General features: G+C 49.5%; 1 protein-coding gene across 1 annotated transcript in view; it reads right to left on the bottom strand.

Annotated features, from left to right (window-relative positions):
* The window catches only part of CNTFR (ciliary neurotrophic factor receptor), a 427,487-nt gene that overhangs the window by 54,191 nt on the left and 360,861 nt on the right, over nucleotides 1-12,435 (bottom strand). Inside the window, 2 exon segments of the mRNA XM_077818087.1 lie at nucleotides 5,412-5,578; nucleotides 6,920-7,037. Of these exon segments, the coding sequence (XP_077674213.1) occupies nucleotides 5,412-5,578; nucleotides 6,920-7,037 (285 nt within the window).

The following is a 12,435-nucleotide window of genomic DNA, read 5'->3' as shown; positions in this document are numbered from 1 at the left end:
AGTCCCCTGATACCACGGGCAATCCCATCATATCATCCTGTTCATAAATTTATCAAACTCCATCTTCAGACTAGTCAGGTTGTTTCCCCAAACTACGCCTAGTAGAAGACTTCACTCCTCATTCCTCTGATGGGTAGTTACCTCCTTCTAATTTTAATCAAGTTAGTTCAGTCAGGGTAGTTTAACCCTGTTGAAGACCCCACTGAATAAGAACATAAGAACAGACATATTGGGTCAGACCAAAGGTCCATCTAGTCCAGTATCCTGCCTTCTGACAGTGGCCAATGCCAAGTGCTTCAGAGCAAATAAACAGAACAGGTCATCATGAAGTGATCCACCCCCTGTTCACTCCCAGCTTCTGGCAAACAGAGGCTAGGGACACCCGGAGCATGGTGTTACGTCCCTGACCATCTTGGCTAATAGCCATTGATGGACCTATCCTCCAGGAACTAATCTAGTTCTTTTTTGCTACCAGTGTGGATACATTTCAATGCCTTTCACTCAATTTCAGAAAGATATAAAATGTGGATTTTAGCTAACACAGTTTAGCATGTGCTAAAATTCAATGGCTTTGTCTTGACTGGAGTTTTAGAAGGCGTTAATTAGATAGAGCTAGTTAATATCACAGATTTAAATCTCAGTCTAGATAAGACCATTCTGGTAAAAGCCTAGGAGCCCTCCTGAGCCTTGTTTACACTACAGCTCCCACAAGTGGAACTGCCCCTGTGGGCTGTCCTGGGTCTGAACAATCCTGGTGATGAAAGGGCCAGTCAAGGAAGAGTTGAGTCCTGCAATGACGTGTCCTAACCTAGAAGCGGGAATGGCTAGGGACAGGCCAGGAAGAGCAGGTAACCAGCTACCTGAGGTTATCTCGCACTGGTGCCACTTTCCACACCAGACAGACAGTGCGAAGGTGCATGACGAGGAACAAAATGTTTTACATATCATAGGCTGTAGGGCTGGAAGGGTCGTTGAGTCCAGCCCCCGGCCCTGAGGCAGGACCAAGTAAACTAGACCAGCCCTGACAAGTGTTTGTCTGCCAGTGACAGGGATTTCATAATGTCCCTTGAAAGCCCATTCCAGAACTTAACTCCCCTTAACATTAGAAAGTTTTCCCGAATATAAAACCAAAATCTCCCTTGCTGCCAATGAAGCCAATTACTTCTCGACCTACCTTTAGTGCACATGAAGAACAACTGATCACCATCCTGTTTACAATAGCCCTTAACATATTGGAAGACTGTTTTCAGGTCCTCCCTCAGTCTTCTCTTCTCAAGACTGAACATACCCAGTTGTTTTAACCTTTCCTGATACTCTAGGTTTTCTAAACTGTTTATCGGTTTTGTTGTTATCCTCTGGACTCTCTCCAGTTTGTCTGCATCTTTCTTAAAGTGAGGCGCCCAGAACTTGACACAGTGCTCCAGCTTAGGCCTCACCAGTGCTGAGTAGACATCCCCCCTTTTTTTTTGAGAATGTCATGTGGGACTATGTCAAAAACCTTACTAAAATCAAGATATATCATGTCCACTGCCCACCCCGCCCCACCCCTATGCACTAAGCCAGTAACCTTGTTGAAGAAGGAAATTAGGTTTGTTTGATATGATTTGTTTTTGACAAGTCTATGCTGGTTAACCTTATTGTCCTCTAGGTGCTTACATACTGATTGTTTAATAATTTGTGCCAGTATCTTTCCAGGTATCAAAGTTATGCTGACTGGTCTATAATTCCCTGAGTCCTCTTTGTTCCCCTTTTTAAAGATAGGTACTATGTTTGCCCTTTTCCAGTCCTCTGGGACCTCACTCGTCCTCCACGAATTCTCAAAGATAAGTGCTAATGGTTCCAAGATTGCTTCAGCTAGTTCCTTAAGTACCCTAAGATGAGTTTGATCAGGCCCTGCTGACTTGACTATTACTTCTAACATATGTAACTATTCTTTAACCTGTTCTTTCCTATTTTGGCTTGTATTCCTTCGCCCTTGTTGTTGCTATTAATTGTGTTTAGTATCTGGTCCCTGTTAAAATAGGCATTTAAACACCTCAGCCTTCTTGATGTCACCCATTATTAGCTCTCCTTCCCTACTAAGTAAAGGATCTATACTTTCCTTCATCTTTCTCTTGCTCCTAATGTATTTAAAGAACCCCTTCTTCATGCCTTTTATGTCCCTTGCTAGGTGTAACTCATTTTGTACCTTAGCCTTTCTGATTTTGATTTGCTTGATTTGCTAAATATTTATTTGAAGTCAAGCAAGCTCTTTGAGGCCTCAGAAGAGGTCCAATTTGGGTGATGTAGGAAGGTTTGAGTAGGTTCTCTGCCGATGACTTCCTCCCATAATTTCTCTGCCGTCTCCCCAGCTGCCTACTTACTCCTCACTGGGGCGTCTATCACCTTACTCTCTGCAAGTGTAAACATATTGTTTCTGTAGATATTCAGGCTAGAAGGGTCAGTATAATCATCTAGTGGGACTTGCTGCATAACAGTGGACATAGAAATTCACCCAGTGAGTCCTGCATTGAGTCCAACAACTTGTAGTGGAAGTAGAGGTCACCTTAGTTTAAGGAGCATGTCTTTTAGAAAGACCACCAGTTTTGATTTAACAACTCCAAGTGATGGACAATACACCACAGCCCTGGGCTAGTTGTTCCAACTGCTATTATTAGGATTAATTTGTATTACCATAGTGTCTAGGAGCCCTAGTCATGGACCAGGACTCCATTGTGCCAGGTACTATACAAACACAGGACCCACAGGGTTCACAGTTACCTCACTGTTAAGATTTGGTGCTTTATTTCTGGTTTGAAATTTTCTGAATTTAGGACCACACAGGGGCCAAATCCATCTTGGCATGAGAGAAAGCAACTCAGCTGAAATCCATGGAGTTGCACCTGCTTACACCAACCATGGATTTTGCCCACCTTTCTCTCTCCCAGACCTGACATATCCACTGCATCAAATGCATTGACTGAACATTGGGAACATCATTTACTTGCTCCCATTGCCCAATAATTGATGGTGCATTCGTGAAACCAACAAATTATTTTACTTGTTTCTGGGCTTGTTTCTCTCTATTGTTTTTTAAAGAATATTGTTTTGGTAAAGCACATACTTCCCCCAAGCCTTCTCTCCCAACTCAAAAGGAAGAAAACTTGAATTTTGATGGAAACCGAAGGCAAGCTGGTTAATTCTTGTGTTTACCTTTTGGGTCTGGTTTTGGCTCGAACCAGAAACACAAGAATATCTGTGTAGTTTCATCTTAATTGCTCCATCCAGCAGGTTATGACAAAGTCTGAGATGCTCCTAGACTCAGCCAAAGCTTTTCTAGACCTAAACAGACAGAATCAAAGCCAAATGGAAAGTGTGATACCACTGATGATGTCATTCATCTGTGGGTTGTACGGGGCTTTGGGTTCCCTTGAGATGAGGGACACTAGAGATTCACAGATACTAAGGTCAGAAGGGACCATTATGATCATCTAGTCTGACCTCCTGCACAACGCAGGTCACAGAATTTCACCGACCCACTCCTGCGAAAAACTTCTCACCTATGTCTGAGCTACTGAAGTCCTCAAATCGTGGTATAAAGACTTCAAGGAGCAGAGAATCCTCCAGCAAGTGACCCGTGCCCCATGCTACAGAGAAAGGCGAAAAACCTCTAGGGCCTCTTCCCATCTGCCCTGGAGGAAAATTCCTTCCTGACCCCAAATATGGCAATCAGCTAAACCCTGAGCATATGGGCAAGATTCACCAGCCAGATACTACAGAAAATTCTTTCCTGGGTAACTCAAATCCCACCCCATATAATATCCAGGTTCCATTCTTTTTGGGCTCTTATCATGGCACCCAACACTGTGGCATCCATGTGATTATGACCATTATTACATTTAGAATAGCAACAAGCGACCTAGTGAGGGGTTAGGCCAGGTGCCACCATGTGGGTCAACTGGCTCCTGAAGCCCAGCTGCCTGCTCAATAAGGATCCATTGTACATTACAGCTGGGCAGGTGGCTGGCTGAGATTGCTGCCGAATGGGCAGCTGGAGTCACCTATGAATTGTGGACACAGAACTTAGCACAACAGGGTGCTGGTCTAGGATTAGAGCTCCTAAGGGCTAGGATAATACACATAAATAATAATGATATCACAGCTAATCCTCCTTCTCCTGTGTGCTTTTGCCACCCAGCTCTTGCCTTAGATGAAGATTGTGCATTTATTGGGCAGGAATGGGCTTTTATTGTTTGCCTGGAAAGCACCCAGCACGATGGCGCCCTGGCTAGACCGAGGCCTCCAGGTGCTAACGCAGTGCACATGCTCAGTAACAACAGCCTGTCCCACTTCTCTGCTGTGGTTTTGGTGGCTGTTCCCTCTCCGAAGAGATGTCTGTCTCTCTCCAGGTACCTAATACCAAACCACACGGAACCCGAGACAAAGGAGCTATTTATCCATCGCTTTACGGGAACACAACTCGGCGTATAGGATTTTCCTGAATTGCTCATTGTGACCATCTGTTGCTCATGGCAAGTGATTGGGCAGCCGAGTCACCTGGGGCACGATTATTTCCACTCCCTGACTGGATGAGTGAAAACAGGGATGGAGTAAGTCTGGTGCAAACAGCAAACTCCTCTTTTCATGCACCAGTTCCCTGCGGGAACTTCTTTCTCCCTGCTCAGAATGGGAGGTGGACAGTGACGCTGCTCCAAAGGAGGCCTGCTTCCTGCCCCAAGCTGTGTCTGAGTGGAAAGGAGCTGAGAGTGCATTTTGGGGACTGCTCTGACAGCTCAGTTATCTCCTTTGATCCCGGCAGCCCGAGATGGGAAACGAGCAACACACCAGGCTGTAAGCTGGGAATCAGATGGCTCGGGGGCTACCTGTTCAAATCTTGCTTCGCTCTGTGGTGACCACATCGCATTGTCATCGGACAGCTGTTTGGTGGCCTCACTAGTGATCACAGCTAGGGCTACCAACCTGCCAGGATTGTCTTGGAGTTTCCAGAAATTAAAGGATTAATCTTTAATTAAAGATTGTGTCATGGGATGAAAACCCCAGGAACACGTCCAATCAAAACTGGCAAAACCTAGTCACAGCCCGTGTCCTAAGCAAAACGTTCAGTGAAGCATCATTTTAGTCGGCATGGACTCTCTTTCCAACAGCAGAGGAGCCAATGGGCTATATGGACCATGGAGACCATACTCCCTTCTCCTGACTTGAGGGAGTCCCTGCAGAACATGGGTAGGACACATCCATGCTCTGCCCTGGATAATCTGTGGATAACAAAGGCTCTGTTCCAGCGCTGTCAACCGGGCACCTCTCCCCAGCACTACCATCCAGGAACTAAGACAGGCAGCCTCGTGCCACACTAAGAACCAGTCAAACCGCCCGCCCGGCTCTGAGAGCCCAGCGCCGGCCAGGGAAGTTACCTATGGCGAACTCGTCAAAGGTGATTGTGGTGGCGTTTCTGCCCAGGGCATTCGTGACTGTCAAGGTCACCTTGTACTTCACCGTGGAGAACAGCTGGAGATATCTGATGTGACACCTGTTTTTGGGGAAAGCGTCTTTCTCACAGACCAACTCTCTCGGGCCATGCCTGTCAAAACCAGAAAAGAAGAGAAAACAGGCATTACCCCGAGGATCAGCACTCAGCGGGACAGGCTCACTGGGGCCCAGGATTGGTGCCATGCTGGCATCCCTGTGCTCCAGCCTGGCCTTAATTATCATGCCTCTTCTCTGCTCAGACCTGCCCTCAGCCTTAGGGAGGCTCGTCACTCCTCCATCTTCCCCTGGGCAGCCCCCTCTTTGGCTCAGACCTCAGGTGCACCGTCACAACTTCTGCCTGGATCCTGCCATCACCCCGGTGCGAAGCTGCAACCCCACCTCTCGGGGCTACAAGGTGCCACGCCAGCTCCAGCACCCAAGAGGTTACCTCCTTCCAAAGGGGATGCCCCAGGCTCACGTGCCCTGCATGACTTTAAACCTTCGGGAAAGGGGAGTTTGTGCTGATTGACAGCCCTGGAGCCAGAAACCCATTGATTCATCCACAGAACAAGGCCAGTGGGCAGCTGCAGTGCAAACTTCCCTATGCGCCCCGCTCCACCTGGATGCGGAGAGGAGCCAGCAGCTCCCTGTCCATACGCAGGCAGGGTTAGGGCCAGTGTTAATCCTGATTTGGAGTGGAGTGGACTCCTCCCTGTGAGGACGGAGATTACGAACTAATTTCACACAGGCCAGCCGGTGGCCACCTCACAGGAAGCGACCAGCACCGGAGAGCTGAAGGGCTGCCTTCCCAACTCCCTCATCCGCCCAGCCCGGCAGTGGTACTGCTGTCTGTGATGGGAGAGTCTGTCCTTTGGGCAGTGTCTAGGGACCACCACAAGTTCTCCGTGGGCTCCTGCGGGCAGGTAGCTATGTGATCATGTAGGAATTGCCAGAAGCAACACGGAAATGGATGATGCTCACCCCTGTAGCACCAGCTGCGTTCCAGCAGGCCAAGAGGGCTGGGGGAAGCCTAGCGATGTGATGGCACTTGGCCAAGACAAACGAATTTAAACCGGAATGGCTGGCAGGTGAATAGCAGCTGGGAGCTATTTCCCCATGTGGAGAAGGAGGTGGTGTGGACTGGCCCTGACGCCCAGGAATAGGATCTGAATGGGCTCAGGGGTGACTCAGTTAGGGGTCACATCCTGCACCAGGACGCTGGTTTGGATGTCACCGGAACGTCACTGCTGTGCACAGCTGGCTGGCCCATTTCTGGGACATGCAGCAACACCAGGGTATCTCTTAGGTGCTCTGTGTCTGTGCTGTGAACCTGGGGGCACTCCAAGGAGCGACTCCAGATTTATTCCAGATTTACCCCTCAGCCCAGAGACAAAATTGCCCCACACAAAGATGCACCTCTCCCCTCCCCGCCCCCCCGGACCCAGGCACTTACATGACGGTGATATTGAAGGTGTTGGGGATGTACGTGGGACTGGGCAGGTGCCAACTGCAGTAGAATCCCTTGGGGTAGTTGTTGGATCGACACATCAGCACTGGCTCCTTGGGCGAGGCTGCCGGGAAGCAGAGACCTAGATTACTAATGGGGACGTCCTCATCACTCTGGTCTGTGCGCGGAGAGGTGGGGACGTGCTGAATGCAAGAGGATTTCACTGCCGTAATTGTGCAACGGAAACTCTGACCCAGGAGGACCTCACAGGCCCAGGCAAAAAACCCAACCCCTGCCATCCGGCTTCTAACTCTAAAGACCTCCATGTGGCTTCCTGTATTGCTTGGGAGGGCCGGATTCTACGCTGCATCAGAACCTGGCCATCAGATCACCCACAGGAGGCATCCCTAGACCCGGTTCCCTAATTGGTGTGTCTACCAGCTGGCTGCCAGCCCCTAGAGAGGGCATCATCCTCAGAGCAGACACACTCGAGGTGTGTGTTAGCCCTGCAACTTATCACTGCCAAAGCTGTGCAACTCACACACACGCTTTGGGAGCTGGGCCTAGGACCCTGGAGCTTCTGCTGCCAGAACAAAAACTTCCGACACATGAGCAAAAGGAGCTCTCCCTGAGCTGGTAGCAATAATAGGTCTCTTATCCTCTCTGTGGAACGCACACACACACACACGCACATGTAGATAGTACATTCCAGCTTGTCTCGGCTGGACGTTACTCTCATGTAATGGACATAACAATCAAGCACTACCCACTGGCCAGTGACACACTCCAATGAGACAGAAGAGATTCACAGAGGTCAAGGCCAAAAGGGGCCCCTGCGATCCTCTGGCCTGACCTCCTGCAGAACACAGGCCAGAAGACATCGCTCGGCGACGCCTGCCGTGGTCGGATTTCCTCTTCTCCTGCTCTGTGACGTCAGCTTTGAGAACATGGGCAGCCCACCAGGCTGAGCTACATGCGTGCGATTGATGTGTTATACCAAGACGGCATGCGTGCAGAGAGGGTGGTGGCTACGGGGAAACTGCTGGAGCCCAAGTTTCATTGACCTGTTCTGGGGTTGAACTGTTTTCAGGGCCAGAGTGAGAAACCCCAGAGACCCACTGGCACCCATATTTAATGGAGAGCGCAGAGCCAGGGAACATCGCACCCAATGACTATTATATCCATGCACGACCGCCTGCTAATGCCCTTTCCAGGAGGAGCGAGCTTTGCTGAGTAATTGCAGAGTTTCAGTTCTGCAACCCTCATCCATCTCCCCACCTCCGCTTCCCTCTTGGTGCCTGATGGCTGAAATTAGATGGTAAGTGCTCTGGGGCAGGGACCTCATCTTCCCATCCCCACACCTCACACACCTGCGGGTGGTGCAAAATACAGAACCAGGTGTGCCGTTACGAGCTCTCAGGCACAGTGTCTGCAGCTGTCTGTGCCCAGGGCAGCCGTCACTTGTGTTTGAGACCGTGTTGTGCCTATGGGATAGCACAAGGACTGTCCTCTCTGGACAGCGTGTTCTGGCCAGACCCAGAGGACCCGGTGGGAGCACGTTGTTCCATCTGCCTCACATTATTGGGAGATTTGCACACCAGAGAGAGCCCGAAGGTGACAATGAAAGCACCAGAAGCAACAGAGAGCATGTCCTATCTAAAGAGAGGGAGGAACTGGGGCCACGCAGCTTAGGAGAGAGGGAAAAGCTGATGGTCTGTAGCAAACAAGAGGGTCAGGGATCATGCAGGCTAGTTAAACGGGCCAAGACAGGGGGAAATGCAGGGTACACGTCAGGACCAGTCTGCGTCTACACTTTGGTCAGCCGAACTGTTTCACCAAGGACAGCAGAAAACCCGGGTCATGTGAGAGAGGAATGTGCATACGCATTGGGCCAGGAGAACCCCTTCCCCTGTGCTAAGACCTGTGGCTTGGCCGTGGCTTCTTCAGAGGATTAGAGACGTTTCAGATGGGAAAGGTCTGACCATAGTTCACCCACCCCTAGCACAATGGGGGCCAGGCCCACGACTACGAAACCACAAATAATAAAAGCAGTGTAGCTGTAGCCACGTCGGTCCCAGGATATTAGAGAGACAAGGTTGGGCAGATAATACCTTGTATTGCAGAAGCTGGTCCAATGAAAGATATTACTTCACCCACCTTGGCGCTCAGATAATAAAAAGTCAGAGTACATGAGCATAATGGTCCTTTCTGGCCCTAAAAAATCTGTATCTATGCACTTTGCTGATATCTAAGCACCTGCCTATGCAGGTCTAGACAGCTCAGGTGTTTGGGTGGTATGCCAGCATGGATGTACACTTCACTCTATAACTTGCTCCCACTGCAACAGAAACAGACATAGATAGATTTTCTACTGCTTTGTCTAGTTGACCTTTAGAAGATCCAAGCCCCGGGGCTCCCACCTCTTCCCTGGGGAGCAACACCACAATCTACTACAGCTTGCTGTCAGGAAGGTCTCTGATATACGTCAGCCCTGATTCGTCATCTCCTCAGTCCTGCTCATATTCCTGAGCATGACAATGAAGAATTCCTAGCCCTCTTTGAGTAAAGACTGTCTTCCATAAGCAAAGAAGAAGAGCCAACATGGCCTCTACTCAATCTACCATCCATCGCTCCCAAATAGCCGTTGACCAGGGTTAGACCCCACTGCACATGTCAGCACTGGGCTCCCAGAAACATCAGCCCAACACCCCACTCCACTCAGGCCACCCCTTGGAAACAGAGTCCAGAACAATGATGTTCAGAGCCCTCCGTGCGACTGGTCACAGCGATGAGAGAGATGCCTCGCCCACGACAATCGTGATCTCCCCTGGCAGCGCCGTTCCACTGGGACAATGGAACTGCCAAGCCATAGGGGGACTCGTGAGCATGGGACTTGGGCCCCAGGCCTCTGCATTGGAACTCATTCCCACTATGGACCCCACGCAAACCCTCTGCAATGTCATCGCACACTCGCACCAATGTAAATACACAAACACAGTCATAGAATCATAATCATAGAATCATAGAATATCAGGGTTGGAAGGGACCTCAGGAGGTCATCTAGTCCAACCCCCTGCTCAAAAGCAGGACCCATCCCCAATTAAATCATCCCAGCCAGGACTTTGTCAAGCCTGACCTTAAAAACTTCTAAGGAAGGAGATTCCACCACCTCCCTAGGCAACGCATTCCAGTGTTTCACCACCCTCCTAGTGAAAAAGTTTTTCCTAATATCCAACCTAAACCTCCCCCACTGCAACTTGAGACCATTACTCCTTGTCCTGTCCTCTTCCACCACTGAGAATAGTCTAGAACCATCCTCTCTGGAACCACCTCTCAGGTAGTTGAAAGCAGTTATCAAATCCCCCCTCTTCCGCAGACTAAACAATCCCAGTTCCCTCAGCCTCTCCTCATAAGTCATGTGTTCCAGACCCCTAATCATTTTTATTGCCCTTCGCTGGACTCTTTCCAATTTATCCACATCCTTCTTGTAGTGTGGGGCCCAAAACTGGACATAGTACTCCAGATGAAGCCTCACCAATGTCGAATAGAGGGGGACGATCATGTCCCTCGATCTGCTCGTTATGCCCCTACTTATATATCCCAAAATGCCATTGGCCTTCTTGGCAACAAGGGCACACTGCTGACTCATATCCAGCTTCTCGTCCACTGTCACCCCTAGGTCCTTTTCCGCAGAACTGCTGCCTAGCCATTCAGACCCTAGTCTGTAGCTGTGCATTGGGTTCTTCCGTCCTAAGTGCAGGACCCTGCACTTATCCTTATTGAACCTCATCAGATTTCTTTTGGCCCAATCCTCCAATTTGTCTAGGTCCCTCTGTATCCTATCCCTGCCCTCCAGCGTATCTACCACCTCTCCCAGTTTAGTATCATCCGTAAATTTGCTGAGAGTGCAATCTACACCATCCTCCAGATCATTTATGAAGATATTGAACAAAACCGGCCCCAGGACCGACCCCTGGGGCACTCCACTGGATATCGGCTGCCAACTAGACATGGAGCCATTGATCACTACCCGTTGAGCCCGACAATCTAGCCAACTTTCTACCCACCTTATAGTGCATTCATCCAGCCCATACTTCTTTAACTTGCTGACGAGAATACTGTGGGAGACAGTGTCAAAAGCTTTGCTAAAGTCAAGATACAATACATCCACTGCTTTCCCTTCATCCACAGAACCAGTAATCTCATCATAGAAGGCGATTAGATTAGTCAGGCAAGACCTTCCCTTGGTGAATCCATGCTGGCTGTTCCTGATCACTTTCCTCTCATGTAAGTGCTTCAGGATTGATTCTTTGAGGACCTGCTCCATGATTTTTCCGGGGACTGAGGTGAGGCTGACTGGCCTGTAGTTCCCAGGATCCTCCTTCTTCCCTTTTTTAAAGACTGGCACTACATTAGCCTTTTTCCAGTCATCCGGGACTTCCCCCGTTCGCCACGAGTTTTCAAAGATAATGGCCAATGGCTCTGCAATCACAGCCGCCAGTTCCTTTAGCACTCTCGGATGCAACTCGTCCGGCCCCATGGACTTGTGCACGTCCAGCTTTTCTAAATAGTTCCTAACCACCTCTTTCTCCACAGAGGGCTGGCCATCTATTCCCCATGTTGTGATGCCCAGCACAGCAGTCTGGGAGCTGACCTTGTTCGTGAAGACAGAGGCAAAAAAAGCATTGAGTACATTAGCTTTTTCCAAATCCTCTGTCACTAGGTTGCCTCCCTCATTCATTAAGGGGCCCAGACTTTCCTTGGCTTTCTTCTTGTTGCCAACATACCTGAAGAAACCCTTCTTGTTACTCTTAACATCTCTCGCTAGCTGCAGCTCCAGGTGCGATTTGGCCCTCCTAATTTCATTCCTACATGCCCGAGCAATATTTTTATACTCCTCCCTGGTCATATGTCCAGCCTTCCACTTCTTGTAAGCTTCTTTTTTATGCTTAAGATCCGCTAGGATTTCACCGTTAAGCCAAGCTGGTCGCCTGCCATATTTATTATTCTTTCGACACATCGGGATGGTTTGTCCCTGTAACCTCAACAGGGATTCCTTGAAATACAGCCAGCTCTCCTGGACTCCTTTCCCCTTCATGTTAGTCCCCCAGGGGATCCTACCCATCCGTTCCCTGAGGGAGTCGAAGTCTGCTTTCCTGAAGTCCAGGGTCCGTATCCTGCTGCTTACCTTTCTTCCCTGTGTCAGGATCCTGAACTCAACCAACTCATGGTCACTGCCTCCCAGATTCCCATCCACTTTTGCTTCCCCCACTAATTCTTCCCGGTTTGTGAGCAGCAGGTCAAGAAAAGCTCTCCCCCTAGTTGGCTCCTCTAGCACTTGCACCAGGAAATTGTCCCCTACGCTTTCCAAAAACTTCCTGGATTGTCTATGCACCGCTGTCCTGCTCTCCCAGCAGATATCAGGAAAATTAAAGTCACCCATGAGAACCAGGGCATGCGATCTAGTAGCTTCCGCGAGCTGCCGGAAGAAAGCCTCATCTACCTCATCCCCCTGGTCCGGT

The sequence above is a fragment of the Eretmochelys imbricata genome, chromosome 5 (genome assembly GCF_965152235.1).
Source record: "Eretmochelys imbricata isolate rEreImb1 chromosome 5, rEreImb1.hap1, whole genome shotgun sequence".
Lineage (NCBI taxonomy): Eukaryota > Metazoa > Chordata > Testudines > Cheloniidae > Eretmochelys > Eretmochelys imbricata.
This window is presented reverse-complemented; position numbering and strand designations above follow the sequence as displayed.